The 26,596-nt window shown below is 38.7% G+C and overlaps 1 protein-coding gene across 2 annotated transcripts in view; it reads left to right on the plus strand.

Moving 5' to 3' along the window:
* Positions 1-26,596, plus strand: part of DCHS2 (dachsous cadherin-related 2) — a 384,441-nt gene that overhangs the window by 334,125 nt on the left and 23,720 nt on the right. For both annotated transcript variants that reach the window (XM_049905372.1, XM_049905373.1), the window contains exon 14: positions 14,822-14,935. In XM_049905372.1, coding sequence (XP_049761329.1) covers positions 14,822-14,935 — 114 coding nt within the window. The remainder of the gene's footprint in view (positions 1-14,821; positions 14,936-26,596) is intronic.

Consider the following 26,596-nt stretch of genomic DNA (forward strand, 5'->3'; position numbering starts at 1 on the left):
ATGTAGTGTTCCATTGTAAGACTATACCATAATTTATCCATTCATCCGTTGATGGGCACCTTGATTGCTTCCATCTTTTTGCTATTGTAAACAGTGCTGGAATGAACATGGGTGTGCATACATCTGCTTGTGTAAAGGCTCTTATTTCTCTAGCATATATTCCAAGGAGTGGGATTTCTGGATCCTATGGTAGTTCTATTTCTAGCTTTCTAAGGAGGTGCCAAATTGATTAAGGAAGCGCCAAATTGATTACCAAAGGAGATGTACCATTTTACTTTCCCACCAACAGTGTATAAGTGTTCCAGTCACTCCACAACCTCTCCAACATTTTTTTTTCGATTAATGCCAGCCTTATTGGAGTAAGGTGGAATCTCATTGTAGTTTGGATTTGCATTTCTCTAATGGCTTTTTTTTTTTTAATGGCTAATGATCGTGAGCATTTCCTCATGTACCTGTTAGCTACCTGAATGTCTTTGTTAGTGAAGTGCCTGTTCATAACCTTTGCCCATTTATTGAGTTATTTGTCTTTTTGTAGTTGAGTTTTTGTAGTATTATGTAGATTTTAGAGATCAGATACTGATCTGAAATGTCATAGCTAAAAACTTTTCCCCAGTCTGTAGGTAATCTTTTTACTCTTTTGGTGAGGTCTTTGGATGAGCATATATATTTCATTTTTAGGAGCTCCCAGATATCTAGTTTCTCTTCTGGTGTTTGTGCATTGTTAGTAATGTTTTGAATACTGTTTATGCCATGTATTAGGGCTCCTAACCTCCTTTTTCCTTCTAAGATCTTAATCATTTTAGATTTTATATTTAGGTCTTTGATCCATTTTGAGTTAGTTTTTGTGCATGGTGTGAGGTATGGGTCTTCTTTCATTTTTTTGCAGAAGGATGTCCAGTTATGCCAGCACCATTTGTGAAAGAGACTGTATTTTCCCCATTTAACTGACTTTGTGCATATCAGCTGCTCATATGTGGATGGATTTATGTCTGGATTCTCAATTCTGTTCCATTGGTCTACGTATCTGTTGTACAAGTACCAGGCTTTTTTGACGACTGTGGTGGTATAATAGGTTCTAAAATCAGGTAGTGTGAGGCCTCCCACTTTGTTCTTCTCTTCAGTAATGCTTTACTTATCCGGGGCCTCTTTCCCTTCCATGTGAAGTTGGTGATTTTCTTCTCTATCTCATTCAAAAATGTCATTAGAATTTGGATGGGAATTGCATTGTATCTATAGATTGCTTTTGCTAGAATAGACATTTTTACAATGTTAAACTTTCCTATCCATGAGCGAGGCATGTTTTTCCACTTATGTAGGTCTGTTTTGGTTTCTTGCAGTAGTGTCTTGTAGTTTTCTTTGTATAGGTCCTTTACATCTCTGGTAAGATGTATTCCTAAGTATTTTATCTTCTTGGGGGCTACTGTGCATGGTATTGATTTGGTGATTTTCTCTTCGATGTTCTTTTTTGTTGGCTTAGATGAATCCAGCTGATTTTTGTGTGTTTATCTTGTATCCTGATGATCTGCTGAACTCTTCTATTAGTTTCAGTAGTTTTCTGGAGGATTCTATAAGGTTTTCTGTATAAGATCATGTCATCTGCAAATAGAGATACTTTTTACTTCTTCCTTACCAATCTGGATGCCCTTTATTTTTTTTATGTAGCCCAATTGCTCTGGCTAGGATCTCCAGCACAATGTTGAATAAGAGTGATGATAAAGGGCATCCTTGTCTGGTTCCCAATCTCAAGGGGAATGCTTTCAGACTCTCTCCTTTTAGGATGATGTTGGCTGTTGGCTTGTTTAAATGCCTTTTATTATGTTGAGGAATTTTCCTTCTATTCCCATTTTGTGGTGTTGGAATTTGCCAAATGCCTTTTCTGCAGCAATTTATAACATCATGTGGTTTTTGTCTTTTGTTTTATTTATATGATGGATTACATTAATTGTTTTTCTAATGTTGAACCATCCCTGCATAACTGGTATGAACCCCATTTGGTCACAGTGAATTATTTTTTTGATATGTTGTTGAATTCTGTCGGCTAGAATTTTGTTGAGGATGTTTGCATCTAAGTTCATGAGGGATATACGTTTGTAATTTTCTTTTTTTGTGGTGCCTTTATCTGCTTTTGGTATCAGGGATATGCTGGCTGCATAGAATGAGTTTGGGAGTATTCAGTACTTCTTTTATACTCTGAAATACCTTTAGTAGTAGTGGTGTTAACTCTTCTCTGAAACTTTGGTAGAACTCTCCAGTGAAACTGTCCGGGCCAGGGTTGTTTTATGTTGGGAGTTCTTTAATTACCTTTTCAATCTCTTCTTCTCTTATGGGTTTATTTAGTTGTTCTACCTCTGTTTGTGTTAAATAGGTAGTGTATTTCTAGAAATTCATCCATTTCTTCTAGGTTTTCAAGTTTGTTAGAGTATGTTTTTTCATAGTAATCTGATATGATTCTTTTAATTTCAGTTGAGTCTGTTGTGATATTGCCAATCTCATTTCTTATTTGGGTTATTTGCTTCCTCTGCTGGTTTTCTTTTATCAGTTTGGCCAGTAGTTTACCAATTGTGTTAATTTTTCCAAAGAGCAAGCTTTTGTCTTGTTAACTCTTTCAATTTTTGTGTTTTGTATTTCATTTAATTCAGCTTTTATTTTTATTATTTGCTTTCTTCTTTTGCCCGAGGGTTTCTTTTGTTGCCCTCTTCGTATTTGTTCAAGTTGTAAGGATAATTCTTTCATTTTGACCCTTTCTTCTTTTTGGATGTGTGCATTTGTTCATATAAATTGACCTCTGAGCACTGCTTTCACTGTATGCCAAAGATTCTTATAGGAAGAGTTGTCAGTCTCATTGGATTCTATGAATTTCTTTATTCCATCCTTAATGTCTTCTATAACCGATTTGTTTTTGAACAGGGTGTTGTTCAGTTTCCAAGCATTTGATTTCTTTTCCTTGCTTTTTCTGTCACTGATTTCTACTTTTATGGCCTATAGTCAGAGAAGATACTTTGTAATATTTCAGCGTTTTGGATTCTGTTAAGGCTTGCTTTATGACCTAATATCTGGTCTATTCTGGAGAATGTTCCATGTGTGCTGGAAAAGAAAATATACTTGGCTGCTGATGGGTAGAGTGTTCTGTATATGTCTATGAGGCCAAGTTGATTGATTTGTGGCATTTAGATCTACGATGTCTTTATTGAGCTTCTTTCTGAATGTTCTGTCCTTCACCAAAAGCAGTGTTTGTCTCCTACTGTGATTGTGCAGCTGCCTATCTCACTTTTCAATGGAGTTAGAGTTTTTTTAATGTATCTTGCAGCCCTGTCATGGGGTGCATAAATATTTAATATGGTTATATCCTCCTGGTATAAAAAAAATTGTCCCTTTAATCATTATATAGTGTCCTTCCTTATCCTTTGTGGTGGATTTAACTTTAAAGTCTATTTTGTCTGAAATTAATATTGCCACTCCTGCTCTTTATTGATTGTTGTTTGCTTGATATATATATTTTTCCATCCTTTCAGTTTTAGTTTGTGTCTGTAAGTCTAAGGTATGTCTCTTGTAGGCAGCATATAGACAGATCATGTTTTTTTTTTACCCATTCTGACACTCGCTTCTCTTTATTGGTGCATTTAGTCCATTTACCTTTAGCATAATTATGGATAAGTATGATTTCAGTGTCGTTATTTTGATGTCTTTTTTTGTGTGTTGTTGACAGTTGCTTTTTCCCACCTAAATTTTTGTGCTGAGTAGTTTATCTACATATATCGTCTTTTCTCTTATTCATTGTTGATTTTTTTTCTGCTGAGTCTTTATTTTTTTCTTATGTTTTATTTTGATGAGTAGGATTGTTAATCTCCTCTGTGGTTACCTTAATATTTACCCGTTTTTCTAAGTTTAAACCTAACTTTTATTTCTTTATATTGCCTTGTCTTCCTCTCCATGTGAAAGAAAGGTCCTCTTTATTGTTTTCATGTTGTCTTACATAATGACCTTGCTGTTTCTGTGTTACGAGCGTTTTCTTATCTTGATTTATTTTTTTGATTTCCCTATCTGAGTTGACATCTGGTTGCTCTCTCCTGTGTTCTAGTCTTGGGTCAATATCTGATATTATTGATTTTCTAACCAGAGAATTCCCTTTAGTATTTCCCGTAGTTTTGATTTGGTTTTTGCAAATTCCCTAAACTTCTCTTTATCTGGAAATGCATTAATTTCACCTTCATATTTGAGAGACGGTTTTGCTGGATATATCATTCTTGGCTGGCAATTTTTTTCCTTCAGTGCTTTATACAAGTCATCCCATTGCTTTCTTGCCTACATGGTTTCTGCTGAGTAATTTGAGCTTAGTCTTACTGATTCTTCTTTGAAGGTGACTCTTCGTTTATTCCTAGCCACTCTTAAAATTCTCTCTTTATCTTTAGTTTTGGCAAGTTTGATTATAATATGTTTCGGTGACTTTCTTTTGAGATCTACCTTATGTGGAGTTCGATGAGAATCTTGGATAGATATCTCCTCATCATTCACTATCTGGGAAGTTTTCTGCCAACAAATCTCCAACAATTCTTTCTGTATTTTGTTATCCCTCTCAGTTCTAGTACTCCAGTCACTCATAGGTTATTTCTCTTGATAAATTTCCACGTGATTCCTAGGGTTTCTTCATTTTTTTAAAGTCTTTTATCTGAATTTCCTTCGAATACACTGGTGTTTTGTCTTCAGTCTCACTAATCCTGCCTTCCACTTCCTCAATTCTGCTCCTCTGACTTCCTATTGAGTTGTCTAAGTCTGTAATTTTATTGTTAATCTTCTGAATTTCTGATTGCTCTCTCTCTATGGATTCTTGCAGCTTATTAAATTTTTTATTATATTGTTGAATAACTTTTTTAATTTCCTCAGCTACTTTTTCTGTGTGTCCTTGGCTTGTTCTGCATATTACCTGATGTCCTTCCTGATGTCTTGAAGAGTTCTGTATATTAATCTTTTGTATTCTGCATCTGGTAATTCCAGGAATTCACCTGCATCCAGAAGATCACTTGATTCTTTGTTGTGAGAGCTTGTTAAAGCAATCATGGTCTTCTTCTTTATGTGATTTGATATTGACCTCTTTTCTCCGATCCATCTATGAGTTATTGTATTAGTTTATGCTTGCTTACTTTATCCTAGCTTCTGGCTTTGTTTTATTTTAATAAGCCCAAATAAGCTGCTTGTTTGAGCCAGCTTGATTATTTTCACCTTTGAGGTCCTAACATCCTGTCACCAGGTGGCTAGAGCTGTTACCAGGCGTATGAACCTAGGAGTCCATTCACTTTTCTTGTATGGATTCAGCCCAGGTGTCCAGGTAGTTGGTCATCAGGTTTTTGGTACAAGGTCTGTCCTACAGTCTTAGAAGACAGGGTTGATTGGTGTAGATATAGGTGTCTGGTTGCAGCAGTGGCCACGCTCTGAACAAGGCAAGGAGCTGACAACTATCCCCTGAGTGTCTGAGGAAAGCGTGTCCCTGTTCCCTAGAGTGCAGTCAGACCATGGGCACCCAGTGCTTTTGGTTGTATGGACTGGGAGGTGCCAGTTATTCTTGGACACCTGTTGTGGGTGGCTGGATGACTTGTGTGGAAGCGCCAGTCCTTAGGCCCCTGATGTGTGTAGGTGAGGACTGTGTTTAATAGGCAAAGCATGTCAAACATCAAACACCCATGTCTCCACTGCACAGGTAAAACAGTATCAGTCTGCTAACAAGGGCTTATTCTCCTGAAATAGCCCCACACAGGCCCATGCAGGGGGAAAAGGTATTCAAAGTCCATGGACCTTTTATGCTTGAACAGGAGCTGCTTCTATCCTGAGCTCCCCAGCTTAGTGGAGCTGGCAGATCATCTTTTTCCCAAATTGTGAATTTATTCCTTCTCCACGGCTGGAAGGACAGCTCAGGACTCTCCTCAGGGCCTATGGTGAGGACCAGGGAAATCAACAACCACTGAGGCTGGCTTGGGGGCTGGGGATGCAGTATAATATATGCAAGTACTTAGCTTTAGCTGAGAGCACCGTTCTTCTCTGGTTCTGGAGGTGTGAGTAGGCTGTGTGGCTGGCTATCTCCCCATGAGGAAACTGCATCCAGAATACTACCACCAGCCACACCGCGGTGGGTCCAGAGAATGATGCCTAAGGCTTCCTGGCTATTCAGGTCTGGGAACTCCTCTCTGCTTCTGAACCGTCTCTCCCTCCCCCTGATGCTCAGTCTGCCTTTGGTGTTCAGGCCTCCTAGCTTGTCCTAAATATAATTGTTTCAGTTGTTTTTTCAGGATTTTGTTGTAAGAGGGATCACCAGAAGCATTTGACTACTCCACCACCTTGGTGCCACCTCTGGACATTCATTTTTGTGAGCACCATTTTTGAAATTATAGGGTCACTATGAGTCGGAATTGACTCAATGGCACTGGGTGTGGTTGGATCTTTTCCGTATTTGATGGACTTTGGGGCTTTGTTGAAGATCAATTGACCTTAGGTGGTGGATTTACATCTGTGTTCTGAATTCTGTTCCATTGGTCAATATAGCTGTCATTGTACCAGTACCAGGCTGTTTTTACTACCTTAGCTGTATAGTAAGTTCTGAGGTCAGGTAGTGGGATTCCTCCTACTTTATTCTTTTCCCCCAGTAGTGCTTTACCTATCTGGGGCCTCTTCCGTTCCCATATAAAGTTAATGATTATTTTTTCCATCTCTTTAAGGAATGTTGTTGGTATTTGGATCAGGATTGCACTGTATTTGTAGATTGCTTTGGGTAGAATTGACATTTTCACAATGTTGAATCATTCTATCCATGAGCGTGGTATGTTTTTCCATTTATGTAGATCTCTTTTGGTTTCTTGCAGCAGTGTTTTTTTTTTTTTTTTTTTTTTTTGTATAGGTCTTTCACATCCCTGGTTTAATTATTCCTAAGTATTTTATTTTTTTAGGGGCTCTTATAAATGGTATAGGAAACCCTGGTGGTGTAGTGGTTAAGCGCTATGGCTGCTAACTAAACGGTCGGCAGTTTGAATCCTCCAGGTGCTCCTTGGAAACTACGGGACAGTTCTACCCTGTCCTATATGGTTGCTATGAGTCGGAATCGACTCGACGGCACTGGCTTTGGTTTTGGTTTGATAAATGGTATTGTTTTCCTGATCTCCTATTGGTTGTTCTCTTTATTGGTGTCTAGGAATCCAAATGATTTTAGCATGTTTGTCTTATATCCTGCTACATTGTTGATTCCTTCTATCAGTTCCTGTAGTTTTTACATGGAGTCTTTTGGGTTTTCTATGTATAGTATCACATTGTCCACAATAGGGACAGTTTTACTTCTTCCTTACCAACTTGAATGCCCTTTATTTCTTTTTCTTGCCTTATGGTTCTAGCTAGGATTTCCAGCACAATGTTAAATATGAGTGGTGCTAAAGGGCATCATTGTCTTGTTCCTGTTCTCAAGGGGCATGTTTTCAACCTCTTTCCATTACGAATGATGTTGGTTGTTTGTTTTGTATGATGCCCTTTATCATATTGAGGAATTTCCCTTCTATACCTATTTTATTGAGAGTTTTTATCAGGACTGGGTGTTGGACTTTGTCGAATGCCTTTTCTGCATCAATTGAGATGATTATGTGATCATTTTCTCTTTTATTTATGTGATGGATTACATTGATTGATTTTCTAATGTTGAATACCTGGAATGAATCCCACGTGGTCCTGGTGTATCATTTTTTTTTTGATATGATGCTGAATTCTATTGGCTAGAATTTTGTTGAGATTCTGCGCATTTATATTCATAAGAGATGTTGGTCTGTAATTTTCTTTTTTGGTGGTGTCTTTCCCAGGTTTTTGTCTCTGAGTTATGCTGGCTTCATAGACTGAGTTTGGAAGTATCCCTTCCTTTTCTATGTTCTGAAATAGTTTCAGTAGTACTGGTGTAAGCTTTTCTCTGAATGTTTGGTAGAATTCTCCAGTGAAGTCATTTGGGCCAGGACTTGTTTCTGTTGGGAATTTTTTTTATTACCTTTTCAATCTCTTGTTATAGGTTTGTTCATATTTTTAACATCAGTCTGTGTCAGTTTGGGTAGGTAGTGTGTTTCTAGAAATTTGTCCATTTCCTTTAGGTTTTCAAATTTGTTGGAGTATAGTTTTTCATAGTACTCTATTATAATGCTTTTTATATTAGTTGGGTCTGTTGTAATGTCCCCCATCTCATTTCTTATGTGGGTTATATGCATCCTGTCCTGTTTTTCTTTTGTCAGTTTGACCGATGGTTTGTTGATTTTGTTGGTCCTCTCAAAGAACCAACTTTTGGTTTTGTTGATTCTTTTGTTGATTTTCAATTCTCTATTTCATTTATTTTTCCTCTGATCTTTATTATTTCCTTTCTTTTGGTGGCTGTATGCTTCTTTTGCTGTTCTTTTTCTATTTGTTTGAGTTGTATAGCTAATGTTTTTATTTTGTCCTTTTCTTGTTTTTCATGGAAAGCCTTATTTCTTTTAGTAACAGAGCTGATATTGTCAAAAACCAAACCCAGAGTCTTAGCATAAAAAAATTAAATAAATTATTTATTTATTTATTTTATGATAAGAATGGCTAAATTACAATGCCAACTTAATTTCCAACCTACAGTGGTGAAGTAAAAGTGAGGGCATTGATTGGGAGGAAATGGGATCCTGAGACTTGGAATGGGAACATATGGGCAGAAAATCAGGAAGCTGGGAACACTGAGCCCCTAAATTCTGTTCAATCACTCCTGCCACAGAACCAGCCCTCTCACTCTCATCTGAAGAGATTTTTCCATGTTTGTCTGAGTAAACCAGCCACCTTCCACAGTAAAACCATTTGCCCGTTCACTCTCATCTAATGAGATTAACCTAGCTGTATCTGAAGAGCCTTTGTCTGAGTCATTGCATGAGGCTTCGCCTAAGGCAGATGCCTTATGAGACAATGACGAATGTTCCCAAAACACAGCCCTGCTGTAATTTTGGTTTCTAGACCTATAAGTAGACTTAAGTCTGAGCAAACCCCAAAAGGTGAAGTGCAAAGTGTGGCCCAGGAGGAGGTATGCTACACTCCAAAAGAACTGCTTGACTTTTCTAATATGTACACAGAAACCTGGGGCATATGTGTGGGAATGGCTATTAAGGGTATGGGAGAATGGTGCAAGGAGCATAAAGATGGCTCAGTCTGATTTTATTGATATGGGCCCGCAAAGCACAGATTCTTCTTTCAAGAAGAAGATTCTTCAGTTCAAGAGGTTAGGAAAGCATCTAATAGTTTATTTGGTTGGGTCACTGAAGCATGGATTTCCTAGTGGCCTACATTAAATCAATTTGAGGTGCCAGATCTGCCTTGGTATACTGTAGAAGAAGGTATCCAAAGGCTTAAGGAAACTGATGTGCTAGACTAGATTTATCAGGTTAGACCCACAGACTCACACATTGGGTGCCCAGAGGACACACCTTCTTCCACAACTATGAGGAACAAATTTCTGAAAGGAGCCCCAGCATCCTTGAAGACAGCTGTGATTGCTATTTTATGTAAGTCAGATATGACAGTGGGAACTGCCCTAACTGAATTAAGACACCTAATTATGATGGGGCTGATTGGACCCTGTCAGAGTAGGGCCCAAATGGCAGCACTGAGTTGAAAAAGACAAGGTGGGCATGGTTATCACAAAGCACAGCAGGGTCAAAGCAGTAATCAGAATATTCTGATTCATATGGACTTATGGCATTGGCTACTTAGTCATGGTGTCCCTAGGAGTGATATATATATAGGAAAGCTACTAAATAGCTTGGAAATGGGAGTGGCACCATTCACTATTACCCTTACTGATCCACTCACAAAATTTTTGCTTCCTGTCCCCACAACCCTATGCTATGCTGGCCTAGAGGTCTTAGTCCAAAGGGATGAATGTTCCCACCTGGAGACATACTGCTGATTCTGTTGAATTGGAAACTCAGAATGCCACCTGGCCACTCTGTGTTCCTTATGCCCCTGGATCAACAGGCAATGAAGGGAGTTACCATATTGGCTGGTGTGATTGATCCTGATCACCAAGAGGAAATCAGATTGATATTACATAATAGGCAAAAAAGAGTATGTCTGGAACGCAGGAGATTCCTTAAGGTGTATCTTAGTACTGCCATGCCCTGTGATTAAAATGAGTGGAAAACTACAGCAAGCCAATTCTGACATGACTAGTAATAGCTGAGACCCTTCAGGAATGAAGATTTGGGTCATCCCACTAGGCAAAGAACCATGACCAGCTGAAGTGCTTGCTGAGGGCAAAGGAAATACAGAATGGATAGTGGAAGAAGGTAGTTCCAAATATCAGTTAAGACCACGTGACCAGTGGCAGAAACAAGGACTATAATTGTTATGAGTATTTTTCTTGTATTTGTGCATCAAATATATTTGTTTTCTTCACCTATAAAATATAAGTTGTAAACAGGGCTAGTGGATTTTCAGTTGTATGTGTGTTCTTTGTATCATGTTAGGTGCAAGTATGGTTTTGTAATTGTCTTTAAAAACCCAGTGCTGTCGAGTCTTTATTTAAAGATCATGTATGGTTTAAGGAGATGTGTACAGGAGTCAAGCTGACAAGAGATTGTTAAGGTTGTGTGACAACTTGGCTGGGCCATGATTCTCAGTTGTTTGGCAGTTATGATGTAGTTTGGCAGTGGTATGTTGATGTCATCACTTCCATGATGAAATTTGAAATAATGTGATCACCTTCATGATGGGATCTGCTGTGAGTAGCCAATCAGTTTAAGGGGAGTTTCCTTGAGGCTGTGGCCTACATCAAATATAAGTGGACTTTATGGCAAGGCTCACTGACTTTTGCTAACACTGGATCCTGCAGCTGGCTCCTGTTCACCTGACCTTCATTTCTTGGGACTTGAGCTAGCAGCTTACCTGTGGTCTTGACTGCTGATCTTGGGATTCATTGACATTCACAGCCTGTGAGCAAGAACCCTATTGTCTGGCTTGCTGATCTTGAGTTCGCCAGCCCCTGTGGCTACATGAGTCAGAAGCCTCTATCCTGACCCTCAGACTTGGGACCTTCTAGCCTCTACCCTCTACACTAGTGTGAGCCATTTTCTTGATATAAATCTCTTTCTATATATATTTATAACCTTTACTGATTTTGTTTTCTAGAGAACCCAGCCTAAGACAGTGGGGTTGTTTGTTTGTTCCTAAATTAAATTATTTTCTCATCTCTGAGACTTGGTAGATTTCACATTAAAATATATATGAAATTTCAAGCTTCTCTTGAAAAGCCCATAATCTCTAGCATGCAGAATCCCGTGACCCAGGCTGTCAGTGATGAGCTGAAGTTGGGCACCTTGGGCAGGCGGCTCAGGCACTCTCTGCCCTCCTCCACCCATTGTTCCCTTCACTTGGTCAGTGCTTCTTGCCTTTGCCCAAAGGCATCTGGGTTAATGAGTTGTGCTCTGTATTCATTCTGCACCATATCAGCTCCTTTCCTTTTAACATGTTTTCCTTACCTTTTCCTCTCATGATGTCACCACCTTATATCAAGCCCCCACTGCTGCATACCCAGCCATCAGAGAGCCTCATTTAGAGTCCCTCTCATTCCCATCTACCCCATTCAGTACAACATGCACACCTCTGCCAGTAGGTGGCATCCAGGGGCAGGATGACTGTAACAGGAGAGGCTGAGGTCATCACTAGATTGGAAGGCTAAAGTAGATGAAGTAAGTTATAGCCTAAGACCAGACAGAGGGCGAGGGCCAGTAATGAATTATGAGGAAGTTTCTCAGAATTGGTAGATGATTAGAAAGCAGGAAGCCAAGGGCCAAAGATGAATTAAATTAAAAATAAAATAAAATAAATTAAAAAGAGGGGTGGAAATGGCTGATAAACATGTGAAAAGATATTCAACATCATCAGACATTACCAACCAAACCAAACCAGTTGCCACTGAGTCTGTTCTGACTCATGGCGACCCCATGTGTATTAGAGTAGAATAATAGGGAAATTAAAACCACAGTGAGGTACTACTACATTTCTACTGTTGTTGCAGTTAGTTGCCATCCAACTCCTGGCAACCTCATGTATAACAGAATGAAACATTGCCTGGTCCTGTGTTGTATTCATAATTGTTGGTATGTCTGAGTCCATTGCTTTGGCTAAAATTGAAAACAATGACAATACCAAGTGTTAGCAAAGATGCAGAACAACTGAAATTCTCATACGTTGCTATCAGGAATGCAAAACGCCACAACCACGTTGGAGAACGGTTTGGCAGTTTCTTAAAAAGTTAAGCATACACTTACCATTTATCCATGAAGAATGAAAACATATGTGCACACAAAGACTTGTACATGAATGTTTATTGTAGCTGTATTCAGAATGGTCCCAAGATGGAAACATCCAAATGTCCATCTGCAGGGGATTGGGTAAACAAATTGTGATATATCCACTCAATAGGATACTTCTCTACAATAAAAATGGAATGAACTTTTGATACACAGAACAACATGCTTGGATCTCAAGAATTATACTGAGCAAAAGAAGCCAGATACAGAAGGGTGCGTGCTGTATGATTCCCAAGTATATAAAATCTTAGAGCCAAACCTAATCTAGAATTTCAGAAAGTGGATCAGTGGTTTCCTGGGGCCAGAAGTGGGAGAAGTCTGACTGCAAAGGGCAGGAGGGAACTTTTTAGGGCAATGGAAATAGTCTGTATCTTGATTGTGGTTGTGGTTACATAGGTGTGTATATTTCTCAAAACCCATAGAACTATATTTTAACTACTTAAAATATGTGCATTTTATGTAAATTTTACCCTAATAAAGTTGATTAAAGTGCTTTAAAAAAAAAGTTACACAGGGGCAGGCAGGCATAGGAGGGAGACAAATTGACAACCAGCAGAGGAAGCAAAGAAGATATGAGTAGCAAAGGGCACCAGATATTCCCAAACAAAGTGGTAATTTGGGGCCCAAATGAATTTTTGAGAATGCTTCTAGCTGTCTTTCATGGCTCAAAGCTGTCCATGAAGGTGGCTGCAATACCCAGCTTTCCCAAAGGAAACTCAGCACTTCTCTTAGTATATCAGTCCCACGCTCAAGAACCTAAAATTGCTTCCTGTAATTGCTTCCTGCAAGGATTGACCCACTGTTTATTTTTATAAACAAAGTTTTATTGGGACACAGTCACGCTCATGTCTTTACATATCGTCTGTGACTGCTTTTGCACTAAGATGGCGGAGTTGAATATCTGTGACAGAGGCAGTATAGCCCGCAAAGCTAAAAATTTGCCAATCTTTGAAACAAAGCTGTGCTTGTCTCCCTGACTGTCAAGGTCTCCTTCCCTTCCCCACACCCCACTTAGTTTCTATCTAGCCTTATTTTCCCCTCCTGCCTTATAGGGCCCCAGTTTCAATCATACCAGTTGTCTTATTGCCGCTATACAGTACATGGTAATCTTCATTCATGCTGGTAATCATTCTCTTCCCCATCGCATACAATGACTTCCTTCTTTCCTGTCTATCTAACTCCTAGCTAACTCAATTTCTGCTTCCTCCTTGAAGTTATCTTTTTGACTTCTCTTGCTGTATCTTCACATTTCTTGAATGAATCTGTATTACCCAGGTAAGCTTTTGGTTAATCTCCAGTTGGGTTCCTTTTTCCTACAACGAAATCAGAAGCTGGTTGAGGGAAGATTTCTTCTATTTATACTCCTATAACCAACCTCCTCGGAAACTCTATGGGGCAGTTCTACTCTGTCCTATAGGGTCGATGGCACTGGGGTCTGGGGAACCAACCTCCTTTGCTGCATCCTAACCAATGTTCAGGGCAGTGTGCCAAAATATCTCTGATCTGTCCACTTCTTCCCATTTCCTCTGCCATGATCCCAGGTCATTGCCTCTCGCTTAGACTATTCCAGTTTTATCTTCATTGGTGTCTCTGCTCCATCCTTACCTCTCCACTCTCTGTTCTCCACATAGTACTCAGAATGATATTTTAAAAAGTAAACCAGATTAATTTTCTCTATTTCGTCAAGCAATTCCATGATTTCTCATTTCACTTAGAATAAAATGTGACCCTGCCTGCCATGCCATCTTCACCTTCTGGTTCTTCCCCTCACTCACTAAACCAAGCCCTTTCCTACCCCCAGGGCTTTGCAGTTGCTGTTCCTTCTCCTAGAAGCCTCTTCTAGGTCTTTCCTTAGCTTCTTATCCTTCAGGGTTCATCTGAAATACCACTCCTCATTGGCCTCCTTAAAGGAGTGCTCGCCACCCCACAAAAAATCATTTCTATCATATCAGCTAAGGAGCCCTGGTGGCACAGTGTTAAAGTGCTCAGCTGCTAACCAAAAAGTCAGCAGTTCGAACCCACCAGGCACTCCTGGGAGAAAGATGTGGCAGTCTGCTTCCATAGAAGATTTAAAGCCTTGGAAACGTTGTGGGGCAGCTTTACTTTGTCTTATAGGGTAGCAATGAGTCACAATCTACTTGACAGCAACAAGTTTGGTTTGTTTGTTTTTGGTTTATTACATAAACTTATTTCTAGGGTTCTTAATGCAACCTGAAATCTGCCTTGGTTATGTATTTGTTTAATGGTTTATTGTCTACCTTCTCTACCTGTTAATGCGACAATGAGGATAGACAGGGACCTTTTCTATCTTATATACCACTACATTCTACCACTTAGCAGGGGGTCTGGCTTATTGAAGATACTCTGTAGTAGTTCTTGAATGAATAAACACAGGAAAATATAGTAGGCAAGTAATAAATACTCAGTGTTTGCTCTTCCTTTTCTCTGAAAATCTTTTCCTAAAGTTCTTTTTTACCTAATTTTTACAGGTACTTCCATTGTGACCGTAAAAGCTTTTACTCCTGACTCAATTGGGGACAGCATTAAATATTTGATTTTTAGTGGAAATGAAGATGGAGTATTTTCCCTGTGCTCCAACTCAGGTAATTCTTCTCTGCCTGATAATAGTTTTATTTTCCACTCCTTTCAATGTTACTAGTAATACGGAAAGAGCAGTTGTCTTAATGTTGATATGTGTACCGGGGAATTGCACACAAAGCATACTGCTTAATGTCTTTGAATGACTTAATGCTTAGATTGATTCCTGAAGGGCTAGGGTTTTCTTTGTATAACATCGTTTCCTAGGTGTGCTCCATCACAGTGGAGTGGTGAAAGCAATACCACACCTAACCAAACCCGATGCCGTCGAGTCGATTCGGACTCATAGCGACATAGTGCAGTTAAATTTAAGATATTTATTTTCTGAATGGAGTCCTGGTGGCACAAAGGTTAAGAGGTATGACTGCTAACCAAAAGATTGGCAGTTCGAATCCACCAGCCGCTTCTTGGAAACCCTATGGTTTCCTATGGGGCAGCTCTACCCTGTCCTATAGTGTTGCTATGAGTTGGAATATGAGTAATACATATTTCTGCAAAGGAAACTCAAAATTTGAAAGGTAGAAATTGTTAAAGGTAAATAATTTAAAAAGTAAACAAGAATTTTTTTTTTTTATGGTAGTTGATGAGAAATTTTTAGAAATCAAGAACTATTTGTTTATGGGGACTCACTAAGAATTCTATTCTTCCCATTTCCAAATTAGGCAATCCCACCCTAGCCTTCACATTGTTGAAGATAAATTGGGTTCTCCTTATAATTTGCCAATCTATTTGGGACAGTTGGGGATAGAGTAGAGAAGTTGTTAATATTGAGTTTGAATTGAAAATAAGCACACATGTCTAGCCTTAGGGAATTTTCATCAGAGAGTCTTCTAATTCGCCACTGAATGTCAACAATGCAACAAAAAAGGACAGCTGGAAAGGTTTCTGTGCGGTGGTAAAGAAATGACTTCCAAATACAGTATGTATTAAATTTAGCTTTAATAAGACCATTATTATGCTTTAAATGAATACCAATTGATTATTTGAAACATACTCTTTTGACTAACAACTATGTAGTAGATACATATCTACTGCTTGGTTGTCAAACCTCAAGAAGAATGTTTTTAATAATTTCGATATTACCATACAACTGCCTTATGTAGTCATTACTACATGCACATGGGAAGAATTGAGAGGGGGTAATTGCTTAAGTAAAATCCCTCTCACCCAGAGTGGTGGTATGATTTAAGTAAAATCCCTCTCACCCAGAGTAGTGGTATGATTTAAGTAAAATCCCTCTCACCCAGAGTGGTGGTATGACTTTTTGGTCCACACGACCTTTGGAGAGGAAGTTTTCTGAAGAGCCTGCTAAAATAGTCTTCATCGCTTCACCACATTGCTGAGCCAAAGGGTGGTGGAGGAAGCTTGTTGGCAAAAGGGCCATTTGTGAACATCACCAGTCCTTCAAAGTTCTAGAATTCCAGAAGTCTGAGTGCTCCGGGAATACTAGAAAGTTTACAAAGAAAGGGGAGCAGCAAAGTTTGCGTATTTTCCCAGGCTACTCAAATCCTTCTGCTGCTTCAACCCTTCTGATGTGAACTGGGCTTGATCTCATTTTTAATAGAGTCCCTCATTAAAATGCAGGTGAATTTGCCTAGGGTCAGTCTAAAGAGGCCATTCAAAAACACCTCTTCATTTGTCAATTAAATAACTATTTACTTAATTTTTACATTTATTTAAAAAATTTATTATGAATTATCTACAAAATGGCCTATTAAAACAGTAACACTATTTAATGGAAAATAGTAAAATACAAACCCACGTACCCACTGTCCATCTTCAGAAAAATATGTTACAGAACCTTAGGAAGCCCCCGTGTGCCCCTTGTCTCTCACGTCTTCCTTCTTTCACCCTAGAGGTAATCATTAATGTAGATTTGGTATTGAAGGATGCCTTTATTTTCTTTATAATTTTCCCACTGTGTTTGGATTCCTAAACAATAGTTTTACCTTATCTTCAACATCATAATAGAATCATGCTATATGCACTCTTCTACGATTTAATGCTTTTGCTTAACAGCTTTACGGTGTTTGTGTGTGTGAGATTTAGGATGCGTAAACCACGTAGGTACGCATTAAAGAGTAATAGCAAGGAACAGTACATCCCTGCCACCAAGGCTATACAACAGAACACATCAGTATTGCTAATGCTCTCTTTGTGGCCCTTTCTGATCACATCCTTTCTCTCACTGCCCCAGCTTACCGCACTCTTGACGTTGGGGATGATAATTCCCTTGTCACCTGTATTAAGTGCATTTCTACACAATGTATTGTTTAGTTTTGCCCATTTGTGAATTTTATATAAATGAAATATACTCTGTGTATTCTATTGGAATTAAATTTTTTTGTGTTCAAATTTAGATTCATTCACGTTCTTGTCTGTAGCTGGAGTTCTTGAGTTTTCATTTATCGTGTTCTAAAGTTTAACTTGTTCATCCGTTCTACTGTTGACTGACATGTAGGTTTTCCTGTTCAGGGATATAATGATGAGTGCTGAAACGAACAATCTTGTACATGTCTTCTGGTGCACATGTAAGGTGTTTCTTTACGCCCTAGAGTCTAGGCTAGGTATCTACGACAGCAGGTGCACGTGCTGGGCTTTACAAGTAGCATCAAATTATTTTCTAAAATGGTTGGCACCACTTTGCTTCCCACCAGCCTCGAGTGAGAGCTGCTATTGTTGTTCACATCCTGCTTTTTATTGCCAGTCTGGTGGATGTGAAATAGTACCTCACTGTGGCTGTAATCTTTGTTACCCTGATGGCTGATGAGGTTGAGCAGTTCTTCATAGTTTATTGGCCTCTTCTCTTTTCTCCTATGTGCAATGCATATTGATATCATTTGCCTATTTTTCTACTGGCTTGTTTGCTCTTTTCTTTCTGACGTGTAGGGATTTTTTAAATATTAGTAATCATCCTTTGTTTTTTGCTGCAGAGGTTTTTCTCAGTTTGTGACTTGTCTTTCACTCTCTTGATGGCATGTTTGGAGTTGAATGAGTTAGAATCAATCAGTCTTTTACTTTATGATTCGCTCTTTTTGTAAGTTAAGAAATTGTCTACCCTGAGATCATGAAGGCAATTTGCACATTGCCTTTTAAAAATCATAGAGTTTCTCCGTGTTTCCATTTAAATCTTTAGTCCACTTAAAATTTACTTATGTGTTTTACGTGAGTTAGGTATCACATTTAAATTTTTTCCCTGTGAGGATAGCCAAGTATTCCAATGGGAGTAATTTCCTTCTTTGATCGCAGTATTACCACTAGCGTATATCATGTGTCCCTGACTTTTTGTAGACTCTCTACTTTGTTCCATTTTTTGCTTTGTCTATCTACACATCAATATCACACGTTGTTAGTTACTTCAGCTTCTATAATAAGTCTTAATACCAGGGAAGCAAGCTGCACCACCCTCCAACATTTGTCTTATCCTCATATTTTTCTTCTTCATTAGTATATTAGCTGTTATTGACTCTTTACCAGTCATTGAATGTGCTTGACAACACACACACACTCACACACACAAATCCTATCGAGAAGGTTATTGAAGTTGTATTAATTCTATATAGCAACTTGAAGAAAACCCTTAATATACAGTAGTATTTTCTTCTAATCCAGGACCATTGAATATCACACCAACTTTTTCCTTAATATCTTTCAATAAAGTTTAAAGTTTATTTCTACAGTGGGCTTGCATATCTCTTGTGAGTTTTAGTCCTAAGTAATTTATACTTTTTCTTGATAAAGTAAATGAAAATATTTAAATGCTTTTTCTGACAGTGCTAAAACTGGGCTTTTGTATTTTGCTTTTATATTTAGCCAACATGCAAACTTTTGTGATTCTAATTATTTATCTGTACAATCTACATATATCATCATCATCTGAAAATGATCATTTTTCTTTTATTTGTTGGAAGTTATATAGATAAATTTCTCTTCTTTTAGTGGTTAACCTAGCCATTTTCACATATATGATTAAGTTAATGTTTCATGTGATTGTTGTTAGTTGCTGTCAAGTCTGCCTCCTATTCATGGTGACCCTATGCACAATGGAACAAAATTCTGCCTAGTCCTGCTCCATCCCCTTGATGGGTTGCAGATCAGACCATTGTGGTCCATAGGGTTTTCATTTGTGATCACCAAGCCTTTCTTCTGAGTTCATCTGAGTCTGGAAGCTCTACTGAAACCTGTTCCGTATCTCTAATCAATATTCTGTTCATGGGTCGTAAAACAGACTTGGAATGCTTTATCTCCAGATGCCCTTTTTCCAATTTACATCATTTTGTTGGCCAGAATTTTAGTTCTTTCTAGTTTTTAATTACCCAAATTAGACAGTATTAATATTTTTAAGAAATGTAGCTGCTTCTTTGCTAATATCTTTGCTAACTGTTCTTTCTTACATTTCAGCTTTTCCTTGAGTATCATTTGCTTTCTGTCTGAAGTGCATCCTTTACTGAGAGCTTGTTGTAATAAACTCTCTCAGATTTTGTTTGTCTGAAAATGTCTTTATTTAATTCTTGTTTTTTTGCAGGACTCACAATTCTATGTTCACAATTATTTTCTTTCAGCATATCGAAATTATTATCCTACTGTCTTCTGGCTTCCAATTGTTGCTGTTAAAAAGTCAGCTATCAATCTACTTGCCACTTTATTGTATCAACTTTTGGAACCCCTATTGGGCAAATATTGGAAGATATCACTCTCTCCTACATTCCTTTTTCATCTATTTCATCTCTTTGTCTCTTTGCTCTTCGGTCTAAGGACCTGTATTTTTCATTTCCAGAAGTTCTCTTTGGTTCTTTTTCAACTCTTCTTAGTCTTTTAAAACAAACAAAAAAAACCTCTTGTTCCTTGTTTATGTTTTCAAGTTTCCTTTTTATTTAAGCATATATGTAGTAACTACATAGTCTATGTCCAATAATTCTAGCATCTTAAGTGTTTTAAGGTTTGTTCTGATGCCTGTGGTTTTTTGCTTGCTTTCGTTCATGGTGCCTTGTTTCTCTGTAATTTTTGTGCTTGTTGACTATGAGCTGTTCATTAACCTTGAAACTTTTTCTTTGGTGATTCGTTGAAGCCTCGGATGAATTTGCATTCTTCAGAGAAGGCTTAATTTCCCTTCTGCCATTTACCTAGAGTTATCATTAACCAGAGACTAGTTTAAATTTAATTATTGAGGGTTTTTAAAATATATAAGTGTGGTACTATTTATATTGATGAATTCTCAATAGTGATTTTTTTCCCCTTCCAACCAACCTCAAGGTTGAGAAAAGAAAGTTTTTGTGTATCAGTAATTTTTTTTTTCTTTATTTCTTTTGAAAATGTTGTTCACTCACTTGGAATGTATGTGCACTTCGAATTTCCAGCTTTGTGCTGGTTTTTCCTCTTAGACCCTTTACCCTGAGTGGGTTCAAGTTCTTCCCTTATTTTCTACACCCTATGCAGCCATCAAAGATGAATCTCAAGGCTCCCTTGGTTGTGATAGAAACTCTTGGAACAAAAACTAGCTTTGGTGCTTTCTTACCTCCCTGGGCTCCTGTTCTCATTTTCTTTCTGTTATCTGAGGATTTCTTATTACTGTGCACCTCGATAATGCATTAGCACACAAAAAACATACACACACACGCACGGGTTTATAATTTATCAAGCAGTTAAGTTCTTTTTATCTTATGGATTGTTCAGGTATGTAGTTTACCATACTGCTGTCAAGAAGCTTTTCTCAAAATTTTAGTTAAGATCCTCTTGTGTGCTGACTTTGACACATACTAAACTTGTGTCTAAAGGCACATGGTACAGGTTTTACAGAATGTGTATTTAAACCATAGACAGTTTAAAAAGAAAATAGGTATGTATGATAAATCAATAATATTGATCTCTAAGGTATGATCACTTTATCTTAAGGGATAAAAATGTAAAAATACCATTTTATTTGTTATTGATTAATAACTTATGGTTAGATGGATCTCTGGTAACAATTGTGGCCACTTTAGCTTATGAACATCTCTGATTCACTTTCTAAAGCAGCAGGATTTTTGGAGTTTGACAAGGTTTGTGTATGTAAATAATGAATGGCAGTATTCATTCTATTTTTTGGTAGGTTGACATAAAACAAAAATGATCACATTTTCAGTGTTTCAAAGATGTCATTTTAGCAGGAGAGTGCTTAAAACTATTCAACATAAAATAAATATTTATCACATTCTGTTTGAGCATATGTATATATAAATTTGCACATTATGTAACTGGCACACTAAAATATAGGCATGAATGTGAAGCTGGTATTTGGGAGGTTCCTTACCCAAAGAAAAATGTGGATTCTTGCCTATAGTCCTGGACAGACTCTTAGTACCTTCCTCTCACTGATGCCAGTACACCCTTGATGTCTCTGAGAAGAAAAAAAAAATAATCCCGTATGAGCCAAGACAAGATGTGGCTCTAGTAGGTGTGCCAGCCTTGCATCATCTCACAGACAGGTTTTTGTCTTTCCACTTTCAGAATGTTCACAGCATATGCCAGTTATTACGCCAAAAATAAAAACCAAGCAAGGAAAGCATTAGAACCATAGATCCATTCCAAGTGCAAAATTCCAATTATCAAAGCCTAAACACAAGCCTTTTATTAAAAAAATCCACTTTGATCTGCACTGTAGTTGGCACACTTTCTACTTGGTGACCCTGGCAATTTAGTGTTGAGTTTTTATTTTATTTTTTCTTTACAAACAGTAACACAACATGATAGCGAGCTGAGGTCAAGACAGAGCTCTGGGTGAGGACTCTGGACCCACCTCAGACTCGGTCTTCTCTGCCATTGGGGGTGTAGGGCTCAGCGGTTGTCAAAAGATGTTTCTGAAGACCAGCTCCTTTCATCAACAACCCATCAAAATGCATCTTAATGATTCTGGAGCTGGTGAAAGTTAGAGCTACTCTAAATGTTTCTGCCTCGGTGTTGGTAACAACGGACTGTCGTTTGTTAAAGTAGTTTGGTTGTAGTTCTGAGTTGGTAACTAAATCTGATGTCAGTAAATGAAAGTGAGTTAATGAAATTTTAAGTTTGGTACTATAGCAGGTGTCTTAGTCATCCAGTGCTGCCATAACAGAAATACCACAAGTGGATGGCCTTAACAAAGAGAAATTTATTTTCTCACAATCTAGTAGGTTACAAGTCCAAATTCAGGGCATCGGCTCCAGCGGAAACCTTTCTCTCTCTGTCCGCTCCCTCTGGAGGAAGATCCTCGTCCTCAATCTTACCCCTGTCGAGGAGCTTCTCAGGCACAGGGACCCCATGTCCAAAGGACGCGCTCTGCTCCTGGTGCTGCTTTCTTGGTGGTATGAGGTCCCCAACTCTCTGCTTGCTTCCCTTTCCTTTTATCTCTTGAGAGATAAAAGGTGGTACAGGCCACATCCCAGGGGAACTCCCTTTACCTTGGATCAGGGAGGTGACCTGAGTTAGGGTGGTGTTATAATCCCACCCTAATCCTCTCAACATAAAATTACAGTCACAAAATGGAGGACAACCATGCAATACTGGGAATCATGGCCTAACCAAGTTGATACACAGATTTTTGGGGGGACATAATTCAATCCATGACAGCAGGTTCTTAATACAAAATTTAATTATTTAATTTTTTCTTAATAACAGAATATAAACTATAGAATCCCCCCCCCAAACACTCTCAGTATCAAAGACAGAGTATTAGAAACAGTACATGACTCTCCGCCAGGTGAGTACCTGATGGCCTGAAGTTGTCTTAGAGTAGGTTGCTTACCTGGAGAGACTGGTTAGGATAGAGCAACAAGAATTGTGGCTTCCAGGCCATGTTTCCAAAAATCGTACAGGTTCTTTCTCCAGAGTATCAAACTTCTATTAGCTTGTGGCTGTTAATTTTTTTTGTCTAAATTCAGAATCCACAAAGGTATTAAATCTATGTCTGATCAGGGAGACTTGTATAGAACATTGAAATCTATATCACTTTACAGCAAAGAAACATTCTACGTGTGCACTACATCATTCGCTCCTTGCAACAAATCTCCCAGGTGGTTTTTTATCATAAAGAACAACACTAAAAGACTCAGCTTTATAGAAATGGAATAACTTACTCCAGGTCACAGACTTAGTCAGTGGTGGAGCCAGGTGAAGTGCAGAAGTGAAGTAGCCAGGACGGGGATTTTAGCTTGGTTTCACGTTTCTTCAACTCCAAAGTTAGTGCTATTTCACAAATCTCTAGTCAATGGAATTTCTGGCAGTGAAAGCAAAGTTAATAATATAATAATTCAGTCATGCATTGGGTTGTAAAAAGGAATAAAAATAGAAACCAAGGAAGGAAACTGAATTGTATCAAGGGAGGATTCTTCTTAATTTGGGGGAGAAACTTGAGCCTGGCCTTACTCCAAGTCAGGTTCCCTCCCTAACCTGGTAATACTTTTTATATGAGAGTGTAACATATATTATTGGGCACCTTCTGTCTGCCAGACTTCAAGCTAGGCATTGGGGATATGATGGTGTAAGGGACAGTTAACAATCCACACCTCATGGAGCTTATAAACCAAGAGGGTTAACAGACAGAAAGCAGATGAGCCTACTGATGAAGATGCTGCCAAGAAGTGCAGGTATCTTTCAGAGTCTGTGCGGGCTGAATTAGCCATAGTGCAGGAGTGGGTGGGCCTGGAAATACCCCTGAAGAAGAATAGATGTGAAGGGGGCATTTCAGGCAGACAGAAAGGTATGCATGAAGACTCTGAGATGAGCAATCAAGGAACAGAAAGTTCACAGGTGTGACCAGGGCAGAGAGCAAAGTGGAAAATGACATGAATTAGACTTCTGAGGTGGCAGAAGCTCCAGCATGTAGGTCTTTGTGTTATTCTTAGTTGCTGTACAGTCAGCTTCGACTCATAGCGACCCTATGTATGAGAGAACAAAACACTGCCCGCCCAGTCCTGTGCCATCTTTATAATCATTAGTATGTTTGAGGTCATTGTTGTAGCTATTGTGTCAGCCCTTCTCATTGAGGAGCCCCCTTATCTTCACTAACCCTCAGCTTTAAGCATGATGTCCTCTTCTAGGGATTGGTCTTTCTTGATGACGTATCCAAAAAAATGAGTCGAAGGAACATTCTTGTTCCATTTCTTCTAAGACTGATTTATTCATTCTTTTGGCAATCCACGGTACATTCAATATTCTTCACCAACCAAAACCAGAAAAACCAAACCCATTGCGTCAAGTCAATTTAGACTCATAATGATCCTATAGGACAAAGCAGAACTGCCCCATAGGGTTTCCAAGGCTGTAAATCTAATTTATGGAAGCAGACTGCCACATCTTTTTCCCACGGATTGGTTAATAGGTTCAAACCACTGACCTTTGGTTAGCAGCTGAGTACTTTAACCACTGCACCACCAGGGCTCCTTTCTTCACCAACACCACAATTCAAATGCATCCATTCTTCTACTTCCATTGTCCAAGTTTTGGATGTGTATGGGATGATTGAAAAGACCACAGGTCAGGTGCCCCTTAGTCATAGATACTGAACTTTATCATATTAGCAGTGGAAAATCATTGAACAGTTTTATGCAGGGAATGACAGGATCCATTTTTTATTATTTAATTCACAATGAAAACTGGATTGATGGGGAGACCAGTTAAATGGCTAATGAAGTGGGAGATGATGGTGGCTTGGAGGGGGCTAGCAGCATTGGAAACAGAGAGAGATAGATCCAAGGGACGTTTGAAACGTAGACTTCATGACGCAGCGATGGAGAGAGAAGGACGATTTCAGAGATAGCTCTAATTTCAGATATCTGATCTCAGAGATAGGTATTTTATAGTTTCTATCCCTTCTCGAGCAGCTAAAGCAAAAGGAAGAATTGATGAAGTAAAAGAACTGAACAGAAGATTTCAAAGGGCGTCTCGAGAAGAAAAAGTAAAGTATTATAATGACACGTGCAAAGAGCTGGAGATGGAAAACCAAAAGGGAAGAATACGGTCGGCGTTTCTCAAGCTGAAAGAACTGAAGAAAAAATTCAAGCCTCGAGTTGCAATAGTGAAGAATTCTATGGAGAAAATATTAAACAATGCAGGAAGCATCAAAAGAAGATGGAAGGAATACGCAGAGTCATTATACCAAAAAGAATTAGTCAATGACGTTCAGCCATATCAAGAGGTGGCATATGATCAGGAACCGATGGTACTGAAGGAAGAAGTCCAAGCTGCTCTGAAGGCATTGCGGAAAAACAAGACTCCAGGAATTGATGGAATATCAATTGAGATGTTTCAACAAACAGATGCAGCGCTGGAGGTGCTCACTCGTCTATGCCAAGAAATATGGAAGACAGCTTCCTGGCCAGCTGACTGGAAGCGATCCGTATTTATGCCCATTCCCAAGAAAGGTGATCCAACCGAATGTGGAAGTTACAGAACAATATCACTAATATCACACACAAGCAAAATTTTGCTGAAGATCATTCAAAAATGGCTGCAACAGTATATCGACAGGGAACTTCCAGAAATTCAGGCTGGTTTCAGAAGAGGACATAGAACCAGGGATATCATTGCTGATGTCAGATGAGTCCTGGCTGAAAGCAGAGAATACCAGAAGGATGTTTGCCTGTGTTTTATTGACTATGCAAAGGCATTCGACTGTGTGGATCATAACAAATTATGGATAACATTGTGAAGAATGGGAATTCCCGAACACTTAATTGTGCTCATGAGGAACCTGTAATAGACCAAGTGGCAGTTGTTCGGACAGAACAAGGGAATACTGATTGGTGTAAAGTCAGGAAAGATGTGCATCAGGGTTGTATTCTTTCACCGTACCTATTCAATCTGTACGCTGAGCAAATATCTGAGAAGCTGGACTATATGAAGAAGAAAAGGGCATCAGGATTGGAGGAAGACTCATTAACAACCTGCATTACACAGATGACACAACCTCGCTTGCTGAAAGTGAAGAGGACTTGAAGCACTTACTAATGAAGATCAAAGACCACAGCCTTCAGTATGGATTGCACCTTGACATAAAAAAAAAAAAAAAAAATTTTTTTTTTTTTTTTTTTAAGAAAAGAAAAATCCTCACAACTGGACCAATGAGCAACATCATGATAAACAGAGAAAAGATTGAAGTTGTCAAGGATTTCATTTTACTTGGATCCGCAATCAACCGCCATGGAAGCAGCAGTCAAGAAATCGAAAGACGCATTGCTCTGGGTAAATCTGCTGCAAAGGACCTCTTTAAAGTGTTGAAGAACAAAGATGTCACCTTGAAGACTAAGGAGCGCCTGACCCAACCCATGGTATTTTCAATATCCTCATATGCATGTGAAAGCTGGACAATGAATAAGGAAGACCAAAGAAGAATTGATGCCTTTGAATTATGGTGTTGGCGAAGAATATTGAATATACCATGGACAGCCAAAGGAACGAACAAATCTGTCTTAGAAGTACAACCAGAATGCTCCTTAGAAGCAAGGATGGCGAGACTGTGTCTTACATACTTTGGACACGTTGTCAGGAGGGATCAGTCTCTGGAGAAGGACATCATGCTTGGCAGAGTACAAGGTCAGCGGAAAAGAGGAAGACCCTCAAAGAGGTGGATTGACACAGTGGCTGCAACAATGAGCTCAAGCATAACAACAATTGTAGGGATGGCTCAGGACCGGGCAGTGTTTCGTTCTGTTGTG

The sequence above is a fragment of the Elephas maximus genome, chromosome 13 (assembly GCF_024166365.1).
Source record: "Elephas maximus indicus isolate mEleMax1 chromosome 13, mEleMax1 primary haplotype, whole genome shotgun sequence".
NCBI lineage: Eukaryota > Metazoa > Chordata > Mammalia > Proboscidea > Elephantidae > Elephas > Elephas maximus.